This window comes from Lampetra planeri, chromosome 28 (genome assembly GCF_965212315.1).
Source record: "Lampetra planeri chromosome 28, kcLamPlan1.2.h2, whole genome shotgun sequence".
Classification (NCBI taxonomy): domain Eukaryota; kingdom Metazoa; phylum Chordata; class Hyperoartia; order Petromyzontiformes; family Petromyzontidae; genus Lampetra; species Lampetra planeri.
The window spans coordinates 9,312,760-9,338,918 of NC_136134.1; the positions used below are offsets into that span (position 1 = coordinate 9,312,760).

Below are 26,159 nucleotides of genomic sequence, written 5' to 3' on the forward strand. Positions count from 1 at the left end.
TGTAAGCGATAATGAATAATTATCATCCGTCTCCTCCTCCTCGCGCGCAGCTTCACTTTCCTCAAACACGAAGAAAAAAAACCCACCCCGGACGTTTTTATCCTCCAGCACCGCCGCCGTCCTTGATTGGCTGCTTCGTTAGAGAGCGCCGCACCGCGGATGAAGAGCTCCACGACTTATTCTTGTTTTTGATCCGAATCGGGCCTCGGGCGAAAACGGCAGCGCTCTTGATATAGAGAGAAAAAAGACCGCATGAAAAGGTGCAGCCCTGGAAGAATGACTTCCAGCAATGTAAAAGGAAATCTCGACTCTCGGCCTATTCTTTCACACCGGCCAGATGTCTCGGAAGTCGACCGTTTGGAAAAGATGGGAGTGCTCACCGCTTTACCCCCCAGCCAGCCACACGCGTGCGACCTGTCGCTCGACTGACTGTGGTTGTCCCCGTCTGTACCGCTGGGTGGACAGACGCGACTCTGTCGGGGTGGGTGGGTGGAGTGGTTACCGTGGATTTAAGAAACTTTCCCCCATTGTTTCAACTGCCGTGCCGGGAGATCGAAATGGCCACCTCTGTATTGCGAGTCCAGTGTGCTGCTCGCCATTACAGCACATGCGTAATTACATAGACGTGTAAATATAAACACGTACTTATTTATCTACACACACACATCAATTTAACAAATTCAACTACAAGCGGGTAATTAATTTTGCAGGCGCGCGTGCTTTTTACCCCCCCCCACCACCATCATCAGTTTTCAGTTTTCACCGTGGCAATTAAAATAAAGCACTCTTCCCCTGCATCAATTAAAACATCCCTGGAGAAGAAAAAAAAATCTCAAATTGCACACACACACACAGACAAAAAAATCAGGACCCGCGTCTCTCTCACTGCCACCAGGCAGCAGTGCAAATAGGGCAGAGGGTGGGGGGATGACTTCGCTGCTGCCTCTGCTGCACTCTCCACTCGCAGAGCCATCCCCGCTGCTACTGACCTTGCCGCATTAAAAACACCGCCGCTCTTTAGCCACCCGCTTTTATTGCAACAATTTGCTCCGCTTATTCCTTGAAACCCATGAATCCATAATCTGCCACGTGCCACCGTCCATTTATCCATCTCGCGGCGAGACGCGACGCATCCAATGTCGAGGCATTCGTTTGTTGTTGTTGTTGTTGTTTACGAGCCCCGTTTGTTATTCGTGACATTGCGATCGTTTTTGTAGTTGTTGTTGTTGTTGTTCGTTTGTTATTTATGTCGCAATGTTCTCTTAAAAAAAAAGAATGCACGAGAAAAATAAAACGGGAGAGAGTAAATGGCGGGCAGCGTCGTCAGTACGCCGAGTTGTATATTTACGTTCGTGGGGGGTGGGGGCGGAGGTGGCATTTGAAGCTTTCGAACCCCCACTCCACATTCCTCTCGAGTTGATTCAAACCGCTCGAAACGGCCACTCGCCTCCTCCGCTCGTCACGGCGACAGAGTCACGCGCGGACGAGACCGTCGATAATTATCATGAGCCCCTATAATAAATTAAAATTACATTAATTAATAACACTCTTCATCAAGTTCACCCCAACAAGCCCCCGCCCGCCAACTTGCATTGAGAATTGTACCCGGAACGTAACACGCGTCTCAGATTGCAGTTTTGTGTTAGTCTAGGGGACAAACAACTAATATGTATACTTTTTTTTATCTCCATCAGCCGATAATAATAATGACTTCTGAAGCGCTGCAACATGGCAAGCCACTACAAGGACGTTCTGGGGCCTTTTTACAGACCAATGTTACTCAACAGCATTTGCTTAAGCGAAGCAAATTCTAGACCGGCTTCGGTCCTTCTAAGTCTCATCAGCAGGGTCGGGCAAATGCTGTTGCGTGTGTTTGCCAGAAGTTATTGGCAAGAGCACTCCACCTTCGCAACAGGGTTCCCTGTTCACCACCAGAAGCATTTCCTCAAACCCAAAATAGGTATCCAAACCTGACTCCCACAAGCGACATGGATCCCACCGAACCAACTCCACACCAGTTGGCTTCACAGTCCGGATCCGAACCCGGCCCTGCATCTCCGTAGCCTCCTTACGGTGCCACCCGCCCACAGGCAGCACCTGAGCCTCGTGACCCAGCGAAGGACTCGGCGAGGCTTCCATCGGCAAATGGCATCTCCGTCGTCGTGGTGGTCGTCGTCCCGCACGTCACGAGGCGAGGCGGCCCAACGAGGACGATGCCAAGGACGTTCCGTCGACGCGGCCCAGCAGCGCGGGGAATCGCGCCGCGAGCCTGCCGCGCAGCAGTGCGTACGGCAGCGCCAACGTCAGCGCGGCCGCGGCCAGCGTGACGAGGGCCGCGCGCGCCGCCGCGCGTGCCGAGCGGCGGAAGCGCGCGGGCCCCACGGCGGCCAGGGCGGCCGGGCACACGGCGAGCGACAGCGCCAGGGAGGCGAGCGACGCCACCGCCAGTAGGCGGCCGAAGCGGGCGAACGGCGCGACGAGGCACGGCACCAGGGGCAGGGCCGACGCGGCGGTGGTGAGGCCGGCGCAGAGGACGGCCGGGCCGGCGGAGCGAACGGCGCTCACGGCGCGCGCTGCCCGGACGGCCGCGTCGCTCGTGCCGCCGACGCCGACACCACCAGACTCTGCCTGTGGGAGGTGCACGGGGAGACACCGTGAGGTGGGAACTGTGGTTTTAGATTTTGGTGGTGATGATGTAATAATGGTAAAGGTACAGCCCTGAAGTTACTTGCTTGTGCCACTGCTGGTGCGAGTTTTTGGAAGAGGTGCGGGTATCGCCCTCCTTATTCCGTGACCGTAACTTTTCGGCGGTTTTTTGTCCGCACCTCGGCCGTGAATTTTACAGATACTGACTGCATCCAATCAGGCTTATTTATAAGTGACGAAGGTGGTGCCACGTGTTTGTTTTTGGGTCGGTAATTGTATTAACCCTCCACCGCTCGCCAAACACTGCCACGTTCAGACAGATATGAATTACACAATGCCAATGCATGGATCAAATGGTGACCAATCAAGCTCCTCATCACCATTGGCTTAGGTTAAGATGATTGATGCTGCTGGTGATGATAATGATAATAATTAACATTTGAAAGGTGCATGTTTTCCGTAGAACCCAATGTGCCGTGTATGGAAAGCAGGGTAAATGGCCTAAACTAGTCTGAGTCTAAAGGCCAGTTGAAAGAGGGGTGTTTTCAAGACGTGACTTTAATAGCTCAAACGACTCCGATCGTCTTATTAGCAAATGAAAAGCATTCCAAAGCTTGGCAGCTGCACTGGCAAATCAGAATCGGAATTTTTGTTTACGTTGGAGGAATCCGATGAGCTATAAAGTTATTTTTCACAGACGTCCAGTATGGACAAATGCCCGATCACCCCAGGATATGGGCCTTGACCTTGAGAGTCCTCAGAAGAAGGCGATTCGAATATATTCTTAGGTTTTTTTTCGGTAAAGTCACGTAGGTAAAAAATAAAAATTTATAAAAGTAAAATAAAAAATAAAATAAAAATCACGACGTTTCGGAGGCAACACAAGCTTCCGTCTTCAGGTGGAACCATCACAGCACGATAGCTGTATCAAGTGAGAGAAATTCCAAGAAAACAGTCCTTGTATATATACTGGTTGAGGGTGGGAGGAGCCAAGGTAGGCTCTGAATAGTATTATTGTGAGGTTCGGTGCGGCTGAAGCACGCTGTTAGGAATGAGCCTTTGTTGTGTAAACTAGGTGCGGATGGTGTAAAGGTGCGTGTAAAAGGGACTGAGCCTTTTGTTATGTAGAAGTGATGCGGCTGAAATCGCTGCCAGGAAATGAGTCTTTGTTGTGTAGAATGGTTGACTGAGCCTTTGTTATGTAGAGGTGGTGCGGCTGAAATCACTGCCTGGAATGTTCCAAATATGTGTAGTTAAATCTTTTTTGCATGGTTAATAACATCTTTCCGATTCGAATACCTCGTGGATCTCTATGAACACGGATCAATTCCTGTCAATATTGCAGGGCTAGCACGTCGAGTGCCTTTATAGGTCAGCAGCAGTGATGACGACTACTCCCGAAGCCAGTGGGTGCCTCCTGCTAGCGGGACGGGCTGCCCACTCACCCGAGCGAGGCGGGCGGGCTGAGCTCGAGGCGCCGCGACGAGGTAGCCTTCGACGATGTGCAGGGAGTAGTCGAGCGAGGAGCCGACGAGGATGGAGAGGGAGGTGGCCTCGACGGCGCCCAGCTCGTAGCCAAACGCGAGCATCGTCGCGACGACCACGCTCAGGACACCTGCGTCGTGAGCAGGTGGGCAAGTGTTGAGACGCTGACACGTGAACGAATACCTTCATCAATTGCGGGTTCATATTCTTGGTTCTTTCGGTAAAGTCACGTAGAAGGGAAGTAATAAAATAATAAAAATAAAACATAATAAAATAATTCTTACGACGTTTCGGCCACAACGCAAGCAGCCGTCCTCAGGTGAAGACCAGGTCTGTCGGGGAGACAGCGTCTGAATGAAACACCACCACGCTTGGAGCGTCTATTTAAGCTGGGTTGGAAGGGGGGAAGGGCGCCTTGACAAAATAATTTGCATATCAAGAGGAATTTAGCATATTTATGGGAAATGCAGGTATGTGATTATTACTACTTGTGAAATGCGTAGGAGGTGGGCGGGGGGGTTTTCAAAGTCATATTATGCCCGTGCATTATGCAGGATTAGCAGCATCAAAGGGAGGGGATAGGGGTAGCATTAATAAAGGGAAGGAATGTTAATAGTATGTAGCTGCAGTAACTAATTCAATTGCGGGTTTTCGTTTTTTTTTTACTTCAGTCAACGATGACTACGAGTGGACGAAGATGATCAAGCGTGACGATGGCTACGACTGCAAAAACCAAAGGCCTAAGCACGACTCCGACTGCGATGATTGGCACCTTGAAAGAGGGATGCGGGAGGGGAGGGGCGGCGATTTAAGAACCTTGACGCATTGTTTCAACTTCCGCGCTGGGAGATGGCACTGAACCGGCGACCTCTGGGTCGCGGGTTCCAGCCGCCGTGCCCTGTCCGTTTACGCCACGGCCAGTGAGCTCCCAGTTCACGTCGGAGGAGCGCCACCTTTTTACGATCTCGGAAGGCGGCATCAAATTTGCAATTGATAGGAGCCACACCAATCAGCTTCTCTTACTCAAGGCAATGCTGGCTTCACCGCACGTCGATCACGTGGTGTTAATTTATACATCACAGCCCCCGAGTTGGATCTCGTGAAAATGTGCGTGGAACAGGGGGCACAGCGACGAGTCCTCCGACCATCATTAACAAACAAAAATCTCAACACCTTTGTCAATAGCACCGTGGCCTTCAAAGGAAAAGAATAGAACAAATGTGACGTTTCGGGCAATGGCCTTGGATAGAGAGAGAGGCCAGAGAGACAGAGAGGATAATACGGGTTGGAGACTGCACTTTACAACCCGCTTTTAAAAATGTATACAATAACGAGATGACAGAAGAGATATACGGGAGCGATCGGGTGGGATAAGAGAGGAGAGAGACTGAAACAGATGCGAACGACGTGAAGTGAAATGAGAGAATCATTCGGTAGGACGTAAATTCCATCCACGTTCCCAACCCGCAGAACCCCCCCCCCCTTCCCCCCAGCATTTGTACAGCTCTTTGAAATTGCGGTCGCATTTATAGAGGCGTGATAAAAACACAAACCAAAAAACACTCGAATCGCGTCGTCTAATAGCAGGCACGAAGCGTGGGGCCTGCCATTCACGCAGAGCTATTTCCAGGAATCACTAAACGGGAAAACTCGTCACCAGTTGTGTCCCTTCCCCCCCACCTCCTTCGCTCTCTGTATAGTACCGCATCTGTTCCCAGAGGCGTGCCCAAGGCGGCGGGGTTAAATAGGTGATTTGTGTTTTCCGCGGTAGAAACACGCCGGCGCTCACTGCTCCACGGCTCTGAAATGTCACCCCCCCCCAACCAACAGGGGGTCGTGACGACGCGTGCCCCTGCGAAAGGTCACACGGGTGGGGGCGTGGAGGCGGGGGCCCACGTGCGCGTGAAATAAGCCTCATTAACCCGCCGCCAATGTGCAGCTGCAGGGCTCCGCGGGGAAGTTGCGCAATGAGTGCCCGACGGGAATGAAAAGGGGAGAGGCGCCGTGGGCGATGCTCGTCGAAGGGGGCGAGCCCTCTTGCCTGTTGAGCCTAAAAGGTGCGGGGCGCGCGCGGAGGTCTCTCTCTCTCTCAGCTTCGTATATGGGGTGGTGCCTTACCTGGCTAACGTGCGCCATGACCTCGCCAACTTCGCCTGCGCGCAGGCGAAGTTGGCGGTGTATAGAACGAGAAAAAAGATGCTGGAGGGTGACACTGACGGCTGCTCTGTGCTTCCAGTGTTCAGAGACCTGCTTAAGGCGCGGCTCCGGCTGGAGCACGCCATGTACCACACACATGTTGGTGATGTGCACGTCTTCTTCGAACGCTGGGGAGTCGGAAAAGCCCCTCTCTGTACCAGCGTGGACGGCACCCTCGTGTTCACCTTCTGAAGTGCTCGCTCGTCACCGTGGCCACAGCACGTAGATTTGTAGCGTTTATTTCCATTTGTTTGCTGGTGACTGAGTATTTCATATTGACATCGCCTCCAGTGCAATTGCTGCTGGCGGCAATAAAAGTTGTTTAAAAGTCAAAGTCTCTCTCTCTCCGACGTGACCCACAGGGTTGCCCGCCCCATCCCTACCCACCCCCAGCGGGCGTTGTCCGGCACGGCATCCGACGTTTCCACACCGAGAACGGAGGAGGAGGAATCGTACATGAGGAGCGCAGTTGGGGCCGGGCGCAATCTTCCAGCCACGCTGGCCAAAGAGGGCTCTTAATGATTCTAGATTTGAAGCTTTCGTGACTGCAAGGATTCATACTCTTAGTTCTTTCGGTAAAGTCACGTAGGTAAAAAATGAAATACAAATTAATAAAAAATAAAAAAATAAATAAATAAAAATACCTCCGAAACATCATGTTTTTATTTATTTATAAATTTTAATTTCATTTTTTGCCTACGTGACTTTACCGAAAGAACTAAGAGTAGGGCTCTTAATGGTTTGGGCCACCCAAGGCAAACCCCTGGTGATTTGATGAAGCCGTCAATATTTCAGGGCCACGATTCTATTAAAGAATCAATTACTTGTCGAGACGTTTTTACTACCTCGTCTGCACCGTCATATTTTCCTGTCTGGTTTGTACATTCTGATTTGGCCCATTAGCCTAAACGTTAAATTAGCATGCATCATTTGCATAGGGGTTTTTTTTGCATGGATCGAAAATCACAAATTCTTACACGCGCAATTCTCCGCGAATATTGCAAGTTTGTAACCTCTTTGCATTTGAGATGAAACGATGCATTTACTGCATTGTTACGCCCCCACAGGATAAGTTGAACTCCCGTCACCAGTGGACACCCTCAATTGTGTGAGCTTTGTGTCTATTCTGAGACGACGATGAACAATGATACACAAGAGTTCAGCTCTGGTTTACAGGCACAAAGACAATGGCCTCCCTCCCCCAAGAGTCATACAGGCTTTACGGTGCAAGTGCTGTGCGTGAGCATCTATTACGATCACACAAGGCACCGCATGAGGAGGTGATGTGACCAGTGCCGCTCCCAGCAACCTTTGTCTCCCCAGTGCTGTTTACACACAGTACCAGGTACTCATTTCAAGCTGAGTTGACCTAGAGGAGGCCCATGGATGGTTCATATATTCGTCACTGACTTTGACCGTGAGAGGGAATCGAAGGAGGGTGGCCGGGTTCGTAGGGCGGTGTGCTAACCGAAACACCACCACTGCTTATCTAGATTTGAAGCTTTCGTGACTGCAGGAATCCATACTCTTTGGTTCTTTCGGTAAAGTCACGTAGGTAGAAAATTAAAATAAATCACGACGTTACGATAGCAACACAAGCAATCATCATCAGGTGGGAAAACCACAGCAAGAAAATGTTTTGCTGAAGTGGTAGAGAGAGTTGCTGTGGTAAGAGGTTATATAGGTAAAGAAAGGGGCAAGGGGGGAGAGGGAGGAGGGGGGGGGGGGAGCGCTGCGTGGACGCTAGGAGAGGGAAGTGAGGCTGTGGGGGGGGGGGGCTGCAAGTGGGAGGCCGAGAGAGCTGGGGATGCGGGGGGGAAGTTAACTCGGAAAAATAGAGTGGTAGTAGTACCCGGCAGATATGATAGACGACAGCCACTATAAAGCAGTTCGGGTTTCACCTAGTTAATGACATCCTTACAATGATTGCTAAATTTGTATCCATCTTCTCGGTTGAAGTTATGTCTATGTGTATATTACTACTCCCCACATGCAGGTCAACAAACACGCCCCTCACACAAAGATCCCTGCAGAGCCTTCAGTGATGTTAGCCAGCAGCAACTTATGAAGGCCGGCACGGCATACAAGGGGGTGGGTGGCCAGCACCATGCCCGGCGGTGTGCTAACCACAACACCACTACTAATCTAGATTTTAAGCTTTCGTGACTGCAGGAATCCATACTCTTTGTCTCCCGAGTGCCAATGTTTATACACCGCACCAGGCACTGATTTGAGGCTCAATTTACCTAGGGGAGGCCCAGGACCGGTTTAGATAATCGTCACCGGTATCGGCCGTGAGCGGGAATCGAACCCAGGTGGCCAGGTTCGTAGCGCAGCGCGCGTGCACCGCTATACACCACCACTGCTCTCACACGCGCACACACTCACGCACTCAGTCATCACTTCACGTTACATCAGGTGTTAACATGGAGCGCCTTAAAACAAAACAAGTATTTCATCTGTCCGACAGCGATCTCGTGAGATGCATTAATGAGTGCGAAATATGGCCGAGAGCCACGATGTGTCGCGTCGCCCTCACAGTCTCTAGTGCAGATGTGTTTTCGTTTTTTTTTATTTTGTGTAATAATCGTGATTTATCCACCAAACGCGGCCAGGCCGGAACCGACAGCCGCGTCGCAACAAGATCGCAATCTCACGGAGCGTCCGCGTTTTCTTTCCCCACCGCCCCCCTCCCCGCGAGGTCAGCCAAATTTTCGGGCATCCAAACGAATGCGCACGCCTTCCGCGCTCAGTAAAAATTGCACCGCCAAGAATCGATGCGCTAACGCGATGGTGAACAAAAGCGGCGGACAAATACATTTAACAATCGGCGACGAATAAACGACGCCTGAGACCCACGTATCCACCCCGAGTGCTTTCACCGTCAACTCGAACACGAATCATTCCTCCTCCTCCTCCTCTGGGGCCTTGGTCTTTTCAGGTACTGGGAGGGCATGAACGTTCCCTTCGGGGATATCTCATTGCAGTCTTTCTCTCTCTCTCCACTTCTCTCCGTCCGTCGCCGCGTCTATCAGCAGAGGGAGCTTCCATCCCACTCGGGCTTTTGATGTTTAACGTCTGGTCAGATCGTGGCCTTCCCTCTTTTCCAACACCTTCCAGTCAGCCACGGCTCCAGCTCTGCTCAGATGTGTGTGGGGGGGGGGCCTGTTGTGTGTGTGTGTATGTAGGGGGGCACTGTCAAGAGTGATTCACCACGAAGGAGAGTGAAGCTGCGTGGTGCCAAAGGGACATTCGGTGGTGCGAGTCCCAGCCCAATTCCTGCTTCAGTGTTCCCTGCCGTCACCATCCACTGCGGTCGGTCACCCAGTCATCCTGGTCACGTGTCCGAAATATAAGCACCTGACCTGCACTTGACTCGACTTAATACGCCTTCATTCTCTGTCTGCGAATATTCCCTCCAAAATGAAACAGAACGGAAAATGTGATTCTGCGTTTGGCAGTGGTGCCCGAGTATAAATAACAAAAAAATCAATAAATTCATCCAATAACACCATTAAGGAATGTGCCCATATTCAAGCCAGAGAGATGGAGAAGGGCCATTGCCTGAAACGTCTTCTTTTATACATTTGTATTATATCTTTAGGGCCACGGTGTTATGGACAAACGTGTCAAGTGTTTTACTCGTTCCAGAATTCGCGACGTCGCTGCATTCTGCAGCGACGTCGACAACGCTACGAGGATTTCACCGCGTAGTTCTCCGGAAAAAAACACCGTGTGTCCGTGCCGTCACGGCCCAAAGCCCAACAGTCCCCCCCCCCACTTGCCTCCCCGTCTGCAGGGAGAACCCCGTGGTCGCTCGTGAAGCCGCCGAGACTGATGGCGCCTGGGCCAATCAAGGCCGAGGGCCTCGTTAAGCCAGGTCTGCCGTTTAGAAGGTTTCACACTTAACGGCGCGCCGCTCATTAGCCCGGCCGATTCACCCACTCGTTTCAAAAATTCCTGAAGGCTGCCGTGACGGCGCTGCTTGATGGCAGCTGATAGAAACGGAGAGACAAAAAAAAATCTTCAGTGGAAAATAATACAAAAAAACTCCCCCTTCTTCACAAATTCAGCGTGATAATGATGATTTGTTTTTGAAATGCATGCCGGTGGCGTCTCAGAGCGCTTTGCAAACGATAAGCGAACTGCATCTCCCATCTCAACACATTTCAAACTGAACCCCCAGTGCTGGCAGCTGTCTCCGTGGACACAAATTGACTCAGCACCTGGCCTGCAAACGGGGGCAATGATCCTGCCTGTCTAAACCACCCCGAGAGAGCAATTTGCACGAACATCTTTTTCCGAATTGGGCGAAGTTGGACCACGACACCGGCACACGGCGGCCTCCTCGTTTCGAACGTCGTCGCAAGGATCTCGAGTGCCCACCCTGAGGGGCCGTCCATAAATGACGTCACGCGATTTTGGAACATTTTTGACCCCCCCCCTGCTCGTCACACGGCGTCACAAAAAGTCAGCTCCCCCCCCTCAAATATGACGTCAGAAAGCTCTGCCACCCCCCCCCAAAACAATATTTTTCATTTTGAAAATAAAACATGCTTAAAATCGCTTTAAACTATTGTCATTGTAGTGCGTATTTAATGTGGCGCTGCACTCTGGTGTTGTAGGAGTGTTATTATAACAATTAGTGTTGTTATAACAATTCTACATTTATTTTAAGTTGCGCATTTTGATGTGACGTCACATTTCTCAAACTCCCCGCCCCCTCGTCACACATCGTCACAAATGTCTGACCTCCACCCCATCCCCAGGTGCGTGACGTCATTTATGGACGGCCCCTGAAGCAAAAGGCGTGCAATTGTTCCGCGGCGGATGCGCACACCGCAGCATTAACCAGGGCGGCCGCCGGGCCCCAAACCACGAACCCCAGCGATCCGCCCGCCCCGAGCGGTTGGCCATCGGAGGGTGCAGCAGCCCGAGTTCGCGCGCGGAGGCGAGGTTTGCGTTCCGAAATCGTAGGCTGCGAATGTAAAACAAAGTCTTGTGCAGCCTCGTGACAAAACAAAAACGGTGCAGGAGCGAAGAAAACCACCCCGAGCGTTTAAACCCCCGTGTTTGCACGTGAAGATTGGCGATGCTGACAGGTGTGATCTTGGCCCGTTCCAATCAAGGGCACAAATTGAGGCGCATGGCACTATGGCGGGGAAGGGCACTGTTGAGGGGGAATTGGTACTTTCTGTTGTTATATATATGTAGTATTAATACCAATGACATAGCAGGGTTTTTTGGGGGGAGTTATAATATGTCCTGCGGTTGGACAACCCTCACGTCACGTTAGTGTGCACCAGGGAATGGCCATGTAAGAAGGCGAGACTGCACAGAACTACTGGAGCAACTTCAGGCCCATTCCTGCTGTCAGTTATAGCAAAAAGTTAATACCTACAAATATCGATCAAATATCCATGGTTATGTTCACAGGATTGGTATGGTGCGTACACAAGTTAATTATTTTGAATTTTATCAAATGTTTGCTTGACTGAACCAAAGTGTCTGAGAGTAGTAAAACATATTGTACAAGAACTCTGCTCTGCGTGTCAATTTGTAAATAAAAAAAAACCTTTTTATCCACCGGCCTGTTGGCTTTCCAGACTACATTGTCAAGCGTCATCATTCTCTCACCCGAAGACGGTCGCTTGTTGTTGCGATCGAAACGTCGTGATCTATTGTTTTTTCTACCTACGTGACTTTACCGAAATAACCAAAGAGTACGTCATCATTTGTTTCAGCAAGCGTGCTTCTGGACTCGTTTTAAACGGTCTTGGGATCTCGTGAAGAGATTCAGGGTTGTTAAATACACGCTGCTGGATTGCAGAAATCTTCTCGGCGAGGCAACTTCCACGTAAACTTTGAGAGCCTGAGGGCTTGCCTCTTCATTACCATTTTAAAGGAGCTCGTTTCCACTCTGCAGCGAGTAAAAGAGAGATTTGCCACGTGTGTGTGTGTGATCTCATATATTCAATGTAAACCTTTACACTTCAGAGTTAGGGTAGAGTGAGCGAGAAGCCGTTACGGTATTGCGAGAGAAAAATACGTGCAGCCATCAATGGCCGTGTTGAAGATCGTCATCTCCAAAAAAAATAAAAAAATATCTGCTCCTAGACTTCTCACCGACACACACATAAATGAGACGTCACCCCCGATGCACACACACTGCCTCCAAACTAGCCCTCAATCTAATCCCCCATCAATTTCATGAACTCCCTGCCCCTGCCCAGCTCTTCCCTCTCATCTCACTCTACTCCCCTCCGCTGTGCACGCTGTGCTCCAGCAAAGATCCCGTCAACCTTCGCTCAGCGGGATGTTGCTCAGTCTCCTCTCCGCTGTCGCCGCTGTCTGGAAATTCCTTCCCTCGACCGTCCACGCTGCCGACTCCCTGTCCATTTTTTCAAGTACGGACACAAGAACTTCCTTTTTTTTGTTCGCCCTATCTCTCTCTCTCTCTGCCCGTGACGGATTGCCTCTCCGCCTGTAAAATAAACGTGCCCGTTATTTCTCCGCAGCTTCGCGAGATGCGCTCGCATTCATCCACGACGTAAATACACGTTGCATTGCGTTCTACCTTGCGTGACCTCCAGCCACTAACCCAGATGTGAACCCTGAGGGGGTAGCACTTGGGTGGTGACGAACTCGGCTCGCCAACAACGGCAGTCGTGAATCCTACTGAGCTACCCAGGCCACCTGGCACTCCTCCTCTCGCAGTGCCGTTCCCGCTACCCAAGGGATGCCTGGGTAGGTCGGGAGACGTGCTGGATTAGGTGTACGCCAAGGCCCGCGACGCACGATCAATATGCGCCGTTGTATCCGTCCCTTTAGAGTGCCCGCGTGGGTTGGACGCGGGACGGGTAACGTATTATAAATAATTAAAATGAATTTTAAGGCAGATGCGGCGGGAGAGGTGGAGAACTGAGCGTGTTGGTCGTAAAAATGAAAAAAAAAATCAGAAAAGGTAGAAAACGGACAGGGGAATATGATTTAAGGAGAGAAACTGAAAACGCGTGTCAAACATAAAGGTCAGTCCAATAACCTGCGACTAATGGTCCATTCTGAACAAATCAAGGACAAACACGCCCTACACGGGGAGACTGAGGCAAAGCAGTGAAGAGACGGCTAGAGAGAGAGAGAGAAAGGCGAGATGAGATGAGGGGGAGAGTGGGCGGCCGGGCGGGTGGGAGAGATAGGGGCAAGAGATGGAGGGAATGGGACGGAGCAAACACAGCATGGGAGCGATGGCGGCAGAGAGAGAGAGAGAGAAAGGCAGAGGCAATGAAAAAAATGGAACAAGAGAGAGTGACAGGAGAGCAATGGAAGGGAGAGAATGAGAGGGAAATTAAAAAGACGACTGGCGGCAGAGAGTAAGCGAACGAGGGGAACGGGCGGGGGGGGGGGGGAAGAAACGGCTTTAAACTATACATCAGATGAAGGGCGCTGTAAAATTTATCACGGTAATTATTCTGGTGGCGTACACCAGTCGCTAGGCAATTTCTGCCTCCCTCCCTCCAAAGCTCCCTCCTTCCATCCCTGCCTCTATCCATCCATCTACCCCCTCCATCCCTCCCTCATTCACCTCCACCACCTCCAGCGCCTTCCAAAATTTCAAAGCAATGAACACAACCTGCCAGGAACGTTAACAAAAAAAACACTAGGCCTGAACTGTCAAGCAAATAGGGAATTCATAGATTAAGTTTTTTTTTTATTCCACTTTGACCACATGACCATTGTGTTTCAAAAAGAGTGGCACGAGTGAAGGATGAGAAAGAGAGGACGTAATGAGAGTGGAATATGCCGAGAGAAAAAATATTAAATGAGCAGCTCTGCAATTTTGCGGCCACACTCCATAGCTGGCAGGGTGGCCCTCCACCAGTGCGAGCTCTAGACAGCGTCTGCAGAGGGCATTTGGCCTACTCTTCCATGCTGACCCAGACATCTTGGAAGACGTGGGAGCACCGACACTTTACCCCACGCAGCCTGCCGATCCGTTGTGCGTGGACTTCTGCGCCGAGCGGGAGACTCAATCAGGCAACTGGCAGCATCCTGTTGGAGACAGTCTCTAAAGCTCACCCGTTTTTATTCCCTTGAGGCATTCCGTTCATGCGTAATGCGCTGTAATTTCGAGCTGTCCATCAACATGTTGTTCATAATTAGCTCCGATGTGCAAGCAACGGGATGCAATGCTGATGTAAAACAAACATTACAACGAACTGGTAAACTAAACCCAAATGTAAACATTGCGTCTGACGCACTGCCGGGATGTTTGGCCATAGACTCAGCAAGGTCTGACTCTATTTAATAACAATTATTCATTTAGACGGCGTGATTGTAGATACTTGGTGGATTATTATGACAACACAAGATCGTGAGAAGTGGCGTCCGTTTTGGGAGGACCTTCATCCAGCAGCGAATTGACCACGGCTGACCATGATGATGATGGTAACCATGATGATGATGGTAACCATGATGATGATGTTAACTTACAGTCCTTTGTCTTTTCTAAAACCATTTCTGGACGAAGACCTCCTCATGCGACGAGGATCTCTCACAATGCCGTGTACAGCCGTGGGGGTTGTTTGACCATACTTCACCACTCTGGTCAGTGCGGGTTGGCACAGGGAAGGCCTCGGGAGCCTGTTCAGATCACTCGCCACTGATATTAGCCACAGATAGAAATCCAACTTGGGTCGCCAGGTTCACATTGCGGGGACGCTTAACCATTGCAGTTCAACCCCACGGCACATACACACACACGCGAGTGTGTAATGCCACATAACGTAGACGTGTGTGCCTTAGAATTATATGCTGCAGTGGAAAACAAAATTAAATTCTTAAACAAGATCAGTGGCAACTGATATCTAAATATAAAGAGGTTTAACGATTCCTCGATAGTAACGATCATTCCAGCTAACGGAGCACTGCGGCCCAATGGAATGCGTGAGAGCGGATGTTTACCTGTTCGTGTGGCAGCCACCGCAATGGTATAAACACATTCCTGCGGAGGGAGCTGGTAGGAACGTTGGGTTTCTCGGTCAATGACCAGAGTCAACGGCGGCGTGGAGTATTCCGCAAATATGCGCGACTGTGAGGGCAAGCCGGCGTGAGTAGGTTAAACGTTGAGTTTTATAAGGGCACCACGGGGTGACCAGCCCCTCACCACCCAGCCCCACCCCTCCCACCCCCCACCTAGCCCCACCCTCCCCACCCAGCCCCTCCCCACCATCCCCACCCAGCCCCTCCCCACCCTCCCTACCCAGCCCCTCCCCACCCTCCCCTCCCCACCCAACCCCACCCTCCCCACCCAGCCCCTCCCTCCCCACCCTCCCCTCCCCACCCAGCCCCTCCCTCCCCACCCAGCCCCTCGCTGCACGACGGACGGACGGACACAATAATCCCCTGTGGGCTGATGTAACCAGGAGGTTCCTACCAGTATAACGATTTCATCGTACTGGAATCAAACGGCGACCCCCCCCACACCCCCCGAATCGCGACGATTCACCCTGACCCATGCGTGAACTGAGCCTCACCCTCGGGTTTGCTCAGGCTGAGATTCTTATTTCGTACGGGCATGGCTGACGTGACAATCGGTGCGCATGACGATGGCTTGCGCCCACGCGCGCTTCAATAGGCGCGCCCCAAACCGCATTTGTCCCAGCAGTGCGCGGCTAAAAACGTAGCTCGTATTTTTACCCTTCATGGGCACGATTGGATTTCTTCGGATATGAAAATCATTTATTTAGCCTCTGTTATTTGGGTGAGAGACCTAACAAAAAAAAGCACAAAGCCAGTTTGATAAGTCAGAATCCAATTTAAAGTCTGCATCATTTGACAAAGGTTGTCCTTGTAACTCACATCAAGAGCTGTAACTTCCCACAATGATGAACGCACTGGGTCACTCAAATACAAAAGTTTACACTTCCAGCCAACAACGAAAATGAGAAAAGTGTTCCGCGCTGGCAAAATGAATAGCCTTCACAGAGACACAGCTTGGTCAATCTGAGCGATCAAGCTAATTTCACACCAAGGTATCGCCGTGCCGCGTGCGTCATCGCGGTCGGACCATTCCAGCCAACCCCCGAAAGCGTTTATCGCGGTTGTGACCACGCGTCGTCAACCGCGATCGAGGACCGACGTTTCGCTCCGCGTGCCGGGGGGAGGGAGGGGAAGGTCGCTTCTTTGGCGAGCCTCGCACGTGGAGTGTAAGCCGTCGGGGGTGCCGTGCGCAAAACAACGGAGCGGTGCAAACGTGAGAGGGCTTAGTCGTGACCTCGTGGACGACCGTGCCGAGACCGTCAACCCTCCGCAGTCAAGACCCCCCCCCCCTTCACCCGGGTCTTGCTCCCAGATCTGAAAACGCGACAATTCGCTCTGACCTCCGAGCCACCCCAAAAACCTGATCAGCCGTCCGCTTTAAAAAGCGCGCCCCCGCAGGTACATTTTGTTCAAAACGTTTTTTGGGAAGCATTTAAATTGGCGGCAGCGAGTTGCGATTGAATTGGCCGATTGCCCATCCCTTAAGTTGCCGTTGTGCTTTAAAGCAAGCGTCTCCGATTGGCACGGTTGGCTACGTACGGCGCGAACGCTGTTCAACATACTTTCATACATATGCGGACATTACGAGTAATGTTTACACGCGGGCTTTCACGGCCATTATTATGATTTAAAATTAGGTTCTTTTGGGTTTTATCGTCGTGTGGGTATAATGTAACACGTTTTACCGTAACCCTCCACCACCCGACAGAGCCAACCAAGTCAAGCTGTCGTGTCGTGGTCAAATGTGGCAATTTATTTAATTTTTTAGCAAAACCGAAGGAATGTTGAAAAAAGCAAGCAAAATTTGAAAAGCTAAAAAAACTGGCACATGTGCCCACGACGTGACAACTTTAATTGATTGATTCTGTTGGGGGCGGTGCAGAGTTTTGATCAAAAATGTGCATCGCAACCTATACCACGACCTAACCAAAAACAACTCAAGTGTGACTTTTTATGTTCTTGTCATTCACGACGGGGATTTGCACAGACTCACGGGCCGAGCTTCTCATCGGTGCAAATGCCGTGCTCAGACACGGCCATTGTGATCTCTATTTAAAGCTTTCGTGACGGCAGGGATTCATCTTCTTGGTTCTTTCGGTAAAGTCACGTAGAAGGGAAATAATAAAATAATAAAAATAAAACGTAATAACATAATTCTCACGACGTTTCGGCCACAACGCAAGCAGCCGTCCTCAGGTGAAGAACAGGTCTGTCGGAAGGACAGCGTCTGAATGAGCACCACCAAGCTTGGCAGTGTATATTTAAGCTGGGTTGGAGGGGGAAGAGCGCCCTTCAACCCAGCTTAAATATACGCTGCCAAGCCTGAGGACGGCTGCTTGCGTTGTGGCCGAAACGTCGTGAGAATTATTTTATTTATTTTTATTTTTATTCTTTTATTATTTCCCTTCTACGTGACTTTACCGAAAGAACCAAGAAGATATGATGATCTTCTCGGCCATATCGCACAGACGTAACATTCTAATGACACGCTGCCGGCTCTGAAATTTACTCGGAAAATCTGAAAGACGGTACACACTCTCCGCGAATCCAGGAAAGTTTGGCTAGGGTTATATTAAGTCGTTACAAATGCATTAGCTTTGAAGTTGTTAAAAAGTTGTTTGAAGATATTAGATCCATCCTTGATATTGAAAACTCACCATTAAAATGTAGAACGTGATGTTGAATGTATGCGCATATCTTAATAAAACATATTACCGGAAAAAATGAACATGTGCCTAAGGCACTTAATATCTTCCTCCGCCTGTTGTTATCAATCTGGGAAACGTCAATTTCTTTCAACAATTCCACTGCCGGTAACTTTATCCCAACAGACGCGCATTGCCCCTATCCGCAGGAATAAAGGGGTGTGTGTGTGTGCGTAGTAACTCAGACTTGAATGAGTACTTGGTGCAAGTGTGTAAACATCATCAGGACTTGGAAAACCAAGCAGCCGGGCGTGCGTGGTTCTTACTCTTAGTTCTTTCGGTAAAGTCACGTAGGTAAAAAATTAAATTAAATTAATTTTAAAAAAAATCACGACGTTTCGGAGGCAACACAAGTCTCCGTCATCAGGTGGGACCGTCACAGCCAGATTTGCTGCATCAAGTGCGTGGTTCTGACCAGACCACACTCTCACGTGCCGTGCCAGTGTTAATAGGTGCTCTCTAACAGTAATTTCTTCGCCCAGATGGCTATATGGCGGTATGCAGGGAGCGGTGGTGTAGCCGTGAGCACACTGCGCTACGAGCCCGGCTAATGTTGGTGGCGTGCAATGTCTAAACCGGTCCTGGGCCATCGCTGTATGAATGCGTGTGTGTTGAACTTCTTTTGCGCCGTACGCAGCCGATCGTGCAATTCGTTGGGGTCAACTCAAACTTTAAGGGTTGCCCCTTGTCCGGGCGGGTGTGTAAACCACCAGCACTTTGGAAGACACAGGCAACCAGGAGGGATGGTGCTAATCCCTCCAGCTCCCTCGTTGCACCGTGTTGGCCTTCATCGGCGTTTGCAAACAGCAAACGTGCGGAGACAAATCTGTGAGGCTGAACTTGGCACGTCTATATTTGCAGGGGGGGGGGGTTGGTGTGCGTACGTGCGATGCGGATCTGGATGATACACAATGCCAGAGTAGTCTCGAGTCGTGCATTTATTTGTTTTTCCTCCGATCTCCCTTCGCTCGCGAGCCCAGAATTTTCCGATCGTGAAATGAATTCTCAATTCATCACGATGCAATCGCCACGCCGCTCCTAACGGTGGCCAAGCGGCAAACAATTTGGGTTTCGATTTAAATCATAGTCTCCATCTCCGCCGCCCCTCCCCCTCTCCCTGCCAAAGCTTATAGGATGAGCTCTTCCAGGTGGTGAGAGGGGCGGGGGCATATACAACTCAGGGGGTCCACGCCGCAGTCAATTCTAAATAATGAACGCTGCAAACTGTGGGTAACAATGCCCCCCCCCCCACCTCCACCGCTGTTGCAGACATCAAGAAAAGCTTGCAAATTAAAAGAGGTGTGCCAGTGCACATCAAAACTCCTAAGAAAAATCGGCCACTGGTGGTCAAATATTATCAACAATTTCTTTTTTTTACTTGACTATGAGACATTCCGCTGGAATTGACACATTTCAGCGAATGGAGCCAGGTTCAGGAGGAGAGTCAGACGAAGGGACTGTGAAGGCCGTGAAGACCGGGGGAGGAGAGTGAGATGAAGGGATTGTGAAGGCCTTGTAGGGCGGCTGTCCCGTGAATCAATGTACGATCGTGTGTGAGGGAGGCGACCGTCACGCGCGGAGAGGTTTCCTCACCGCGTGAGTGGCAGAGCGAGAACTTCGCTCTATGCGGGGGATAGCGAACATTGAAAAAAAAGAAACGTTCCAGGAGGGAAAAGATGCAAGGTGAGCGGTGGGCCCGCGTGCCGTCAACGAAGTTTGTGACGGTCTGCAAGAGAATTTCGGGTGTCGATGGTGGCAATGTTGGTGATGGTGGCGAAATGAGATGGTGCGATAAAAGGCCGTGCGTTGACACGGCTTCAAAACAACTGCTCTGCTATGTTACGGAGCATACAAAAATTCCCCGTATAGCCCTGACAAGACTTTTGGGGCAAGTGCTGTTAGCGAGCACCTATGAAGGCTGGCACGGTGGGTGGCCGGCACAACGCCCGGCCGCATTTGTCTCGCGAGTAGCGATGTTTTACACACCGCACCAGGTACTTTTTGGAGGCTGGGTCGACCTAGGGGAGGCCCAGGTTTGTATAATTGTCACCGGTGTTGGCCGTGAGCGGGAATCAAACACGGGTCGCCGGGTTCGTAGCTAACTGCGACGCTACCCGCTCCCCACAGAATGCGCACACACACACAAGTGTGTGTTTTCTTAAGGAGTTGCACAGATGTGTGCGGTAATAACAACTGTTTATTTAATGCGTTTTCTCGGCAAAACTTTCACACAGTCCGAACTTTTTTGTTCATCTGGGTGCCGCTTGAGATACAGAACAATGATAAAATTTGGCTTCATAGCGAATCGAACGGCAATTGCCTCTCAAGAAGCGGTCCAAATTCGGTGAGACGTGCATCGTAGGGGCGATGGGGGATGAAAGGAAGTGGAAACACCCCACGTTTTTTTTCTTTTAAGAGAAGAGACAGCTACGGGCCGAGAAGGGGAAGGCGTGGAGAGTCAGGACCTTGAACAGCGAGCAGGGAGTCAACATCACGGACGGCTCAGGGAGTGGGGGTTGTCACATCACGGGAGGAGACGAGGCGAGGGAGTTGCTGTGTCACGGAGCGAAGCTCGGCTGAGAGCTCGGATAAAAGTCTTTGCTTGCTGGAGCGGCGAGTGTGCGGAGGGCGGAGGGGGGAATGAGATGGAGTGTATCATGGTACAGAGTGTCCAGTCCACAGATAATGTTCAATACGATGCAATGTTCCCTTTATTCATGAAAGTGGTCATTATCGACTGTGGGATGAGACCAGAAATACAAAAACACACAGCTTTGTTAGCAACAGCAATACAACGATGTTAACGACTTCTTTTCTGTACTGCATTCAGTGGGCAACCCAATGTCCCTGAAGGCAGGTTACGGACCGTATATCACAGATATAACCTTATGATCTCACTCACCCGACCGCCGAGTGGCTGGAGTGCAGGGCTCGCGCCACAAACCCGTCTCGAAAGACTTTGAGACGTTGAATAGTGACGAGCGGAAGCAACAGAGGCCCCCATACGTACCGAGGACCATCATGAGCACGATGAAGGTCAGGCAGAGGTGAGAGGTGAAGATGGCAACAGCAGCCACGCAGATGGCGAGAGAGAGAGCCAAGCTGCACAGCGCACTCTGCACACCTGCATTGCACACGAAGACAAAGACCCCCCGTGTAGCCTACGCAGGCTGTTGGGGCAAGTTTTGTAGGCGAGCCCCTACGACGGCCAACGGTGGCGTGGCCAGCACCACGACCGGCCGCCCCCGTCTCCCCAGCGGTGATGTTTTACACACCGCACCGGCTACTCATTTAAGGCCGAGGATCGCTTCGGACATTTGTCACTGATGTTGGCCACGAGTGGGAATCGATCGAACTTCAGGTTTGCGGGGCGCGTGCCTCGATGTTTTATCCACTGAGCACCGATTGACAGAAAATCTAGGTTCCAGTTGAAGACGACAATTATGGCGATTGCAGGAAAACCGATGTCGTAATAATTGTGGATTTCAAGCCCAGTGTGCTAACCGTTGCTCCACGGCATCAACCTTTTAATGGCAGGGGGGGTGGGGGGTAGTGCTCGTGTTCAAATCCTAGTTCGGGGGGGGGGGGGCTCATCCCACCATGCCCCCGGGAGTCAGCAGTGATTCTCCTTATGGATATACTCGGCCCTGATCATAGGAATGTTTGATTTTCATCACGGGTTCACAACAGGCCTGTGCTCAGTATGGGCAGCCGTACCATCGCAGCCGCTCCACAGTCCAGTAGAGTTCGTAATCAAAATCAGAATATTTATTTATACTGCAGGAGCAAACATTTTTGGGTCAGTTCGCTTAAATGTGTCGTAAAACCCGCCTCCACCCGACACAGCCAATTAGGAAGGCTTGTCACGTGAAAAAAAAAACGTGCCAATTAATCACCACTTGAGCACACCGGTGTTTCGCTGGCATCATTGCCAGGCGATTACCAGCGCAGTGTGGTGTAGGCGCTTACCCAGAACCTCGGTGAACACCTGCTTCCAGTGCTGGCACGTTTGGAATCCTCGACGGAGCACCGAGTCGGGGGGCAGGCTCGCCAGCTGCTGCTGCAGGAAGGCCTCCCAGCGGGCATAGTCGTCTAGCGAGTCCAGAGCAGAGCCGCCGCGGTATGTGACCTGGCATGGGCGGGCGGGCAACCACCATCACTCAACCACCGTGGCGCCCACGGTGGCAAGATGTAGGCTGCTGGACAATCTGTATTGCATGTCGATTGTTCCGAGTCATCAAGTTAACCTCTCATACGAGTGAATAGCCACCAACTAAATGGCCAAACACACGGCAGCACAAAACCTTTCTCCCCCCCCGCACCGAAGACTCGATGAGGATTTCATGCATCGATAAAGGTGTCAGTCTGTCAAACACCGAGCGAGGAAGCACAAAGTGGCAGACAGGCTGGAAAGCGGCCTACAGGTGACTTTACGACCCATCAGATGTTTCAATTGGCATCGCCCGCAGAATCGAGGGAACACCCAAAGGGGCAGCAATCGGCCATACAGAAAGTTTCACTCTGTGCGGCCTGCTGATGGCTGTGCAACACACTGAACGGGCGCAGCGAATCAATGATCGGTGCGTGGCAGAGGTTGTCGGGTGAGCCAGCCAGCAGCTCGGAAGACACAGAGATCGGCGGACGGTGCAGATGTGACTCTCGGTTCGCACACAACCTGCGGACGGGTCCACATCCCCCCCTCTCTTCAATCGCGGAATTAAATGCGTGGGTGCGCTTCGCCGGCCCGTGCGAACGCGCACCAATGTGGCACCGCGCGAATCAAAACGGGTGGCGGTGGCCCCTCTAGCGCTCCGATAACGTGCGTGGCTTGCGCCTCTGACGGCGGCGGCGGCGGCAGAGGAGGAAGAGGAAGAGTCAAGTGCGCGGGCCGCGGCATTTTCGCCCGTCAGCCCCGTTACGTCCGATAATCTCGCGCCTATTACTCCTGGCGCTCGGGCAGAAGAACGAGCGGCACCACCGCGCCTGCCAGGGTGACCCCAAGAGGCAAACCTGGGTGGACTCGTAAGTCACATCGGCGGGGGGCGGGGGGGGGGCGGGGGGTAGGGTGAAACTCATTAAGGCTAACCTTTTGCTTATAAAGCTACGCTATTAGGAGGAGCGCTATGATTGGCTCGTTTGGCTTTGCTCCGTTTTTTTTTGGCCTGAGGAATTTCTAGCGCGTACGGTAAATGGAAGGCAGAATTTGTTTTGGTAGGCGCAAGCTGTAAAAGTAGAATAATGATTTCAATGGAAGGTTTAATGACCCCAGAGGTTCATTAAATGTATCCTCCGTCTGCCCAATAATTTTTCTTACGGCTAAAACTTTCATCTTTTGTTTCCCAAAAAAAATGGCATTCTTTTAATTTTTGCCCGCGACTTTATACTTCGAGCATACATAGCACCTTCGAAATTGTCATAAAGGAGATGTTTAAATAATTGCACGTTCTTGGCACCAAGGGTCAGCCTCGCCTCAAGTGAAATACCAAAGCTCATACAGACAACACAGCACAGTCCATATGGGCAGCAGTATCGGCAGCCCAAGGCTGTATAGCACCAGGGATAATGTGTTCCACTCAATGTTCAAAACTGTGCCAGGCTTGTAAAAGTTGTTTATCATTAAAATGTAAACCAGATAGAGGCAAAAAAAAACATTTTCCACCAATTTAAATTGGAGAAATTACGTGAATAAAACTACCTTATTAAAATTGAATACATAATTAATGACCGTGCCAATACTTGTTCATGCATATACAGCATATTGAGGTTTTTTTTTTTGCCTGTAGGTGAAACTGGTATCCCGCTGAAACCCCACGGAGGCAACGGGGTGAACGCAGAGCTCCACGTGACACAACGGGTGTCTCCCCTTTGTGAAAATGTTCAACATAATTCGAAGGCCAGAATTTTTTTTGGTTATTAACAGGTGCACGTAAAAAAATCCATCGCATAAAAAAAAATTAGTTCCGCGACTGAAGTCGGCTAATATCCAGCTCTGAAAATTAAATATCAGTTTGACCGTCATGCGATGAATATTGGTAGCGTGTGCGGAGCAGGTGGCAAAGTGCTGCTCTCCTCCCCTCCTCTGTGTGGACCAGAGGTCACGTGAATACATCTCAGAGGGAGCCGTGGCGATATCTGCTGCTGTGGGCCATTCTACAACAGCACGACGAAGGGGTTGCAACGGCTCTGGCAGGGACCCGGATGGAAAGCACATCTGGTGGCGTGACACTGATAGCAAAATGGAACAAAATTGGGAAAATATAAAAACAGTTACTCGGAGTTTTAAAATAAACTGACTGATGAAACAACATATTGATTCGCATTATCTGTACCATCAACATAATCGCTGGGAGGCTTGGAAAAAATAATTTGCATAGATTTTGCACATCACTGGACATTAAATTAGTGCCTAATTTTCTGGCACAGGGCATCCGGTTATTTTTAAGAATTTGAGAGCGTTGCACTCTCACACGCGCGCACGCACGCACACAACTGCCCCACTAATTGTCATCGTTAAGGCCCATTACTGACGAGGGGTAGCACAGCATCCATTAGGAGGGCTGGTGGGGCAGGGAACGGGCTCGCGGCTAGGGCTCGCGGCTGGGGAGGGCGGAGTCCAAGAAGCACGGCAGCCCGGAACACAGCAAAACAAAACGTCGCCGGTCTTATGCCTGCGCAACACCCACGCGCGGCATCTGCCAGCCGTGCTCGCGCGCAATTCCATTTGGACCTCCGAAGCGTTATTCTTTGGGTCTTTCGCCAAAGTCACGTAGATGGTTCAAAGAAAATAACGAAAAACCTACAACGCTTCAATCACAACACAAGCGATCGTCATCAGGAGAAAAGACGAGAAAAGCTGCTGAATGCAGACTGTTTTATAGGGTGTAGTCCGAGGGTCATAAACGAAGTGGGCGGGGCGAGTGATGTTAATGTGAGAGATTAGCGTGTTAATGTAAGATCACAGAGCGGCGTCCGTGACAAGTGCACGGGTGTCTATGTTAATGTGAGAGATTAGCATGTTAATGGGAGATCGCAGAGCCACCGCGACGCAGAGGTCGGCGTCCGTAGGTGGCCACGTTGGCGCGAGGAATTCAACCTGTTAATGTGAAATTGGAGAGCCGAAGCCACGGGGAAAAAATTTAAAAATAACATCGGAAGGCGGCAGAAAGGGAACAGCACAGCCGGTTATGACTTAAACTGGTTGATAACGTCCTTCCAATGATTGCTAAGTTTGTACCCATTTTCTCAGTTGAAATTGTGTCTGTGTCTATATATATGGATGGCTTCATGAACGAATCTTTGTTGATAGCCAGTGGGTTTGCGGAGTACCTTCGTCTTAGAGAAATCAATTTCGTGTGAGCCCACCGCATTAAAACAATGATCAGCCATGGCCGAGGTATTGGTCCTACCGTGTTTTAGATCTGCTTTATGTTCAACGAACACGGTCCGATACATGTTGCTTAGTTTCCCCACTGTAACTACTGCCGCAGACACAGCTTAGTTTGTAGATGCCGGGGTATTGCATGTCAGGGATCACATCCTTCACAGATGGGATCAGATCACGAATTGTATGTACTGTGTTAAATCGAACCTGGATCTTGTCTTTGTTCATGATTTTGTAAATATTTTGGTGACCCCTACTATGTATGGCAAGGTGATAGTTTTTATTTGGTCCTCAGATGGTTCTTTCCCAACAGTTGGCGTGATAGATTTGCGGATTGTGGAGTCTGAATATCCATTCATCTTGAGAGCTTGGTATACATGTTCCAGTTCACTGGCTAGGTGATGAAGGTCGGAAATGCATCGAGTGCTATGGTGCAAAGTTTTGATGAGGGAATTCTTCTGAGATGGATGGTGGTGGGATTCAGGTTTTAGGTAGGCATCCGTATGGGTGGCTTTCCTGTAGACAGTATCCCATTGAGCCATCTGGTCTCTTTTCGATTAAAACATCCAAGAATGGTAGGTTGCCATACTTTTCCACTTCCATGGTGAATTTGATGGCTGGGTGTATGGAATTGATGTGCTTGAGGAATTGGTTCAGAGCTGGTAGGCCATGTGGCCAGATGACGAACGTATCATCTATGTACCTCT

General features: G+C 50.5%; 1 protein-coding gene across 1 annotated transcript in view; it reads right to left on the minus strand.

Moving 5' to 3' along the window:
* Positions 1 to 49: 49 nt before the first annotated feature.
* Positions 50 to 26,159, minus strand: part of DISP3 (dispatched RND transporter family member 3) — a 241,513-nt gene continuing 215,403 nt past the window's right edge. The window contains exons 20-23 of the mRNA XM_078607818.1: positions 22,041 to 22,200; positions 21,082 to 21,195; positions 4,092 to 4,261; positions 50 to 2,628 (exon numbers count right to left, since the gene is read on the minus strand). Of these exons, the coding sequence (XP_078463944.1) occupies positions 2,185 to 2,628; positions 4,092 to 4,261; positions 21,082 to 21,195; positions 22,041 to 22,200 (888 nt within the window). The 3' untranslated portion in view covers positions 50 to 2,184. The remainder of the gene's footprint in view (positions 2,629 to 4,091; positions 4,262 to 21,081; positions 21,196 to 22,040; positions 22,201 to 26,159) is intronic.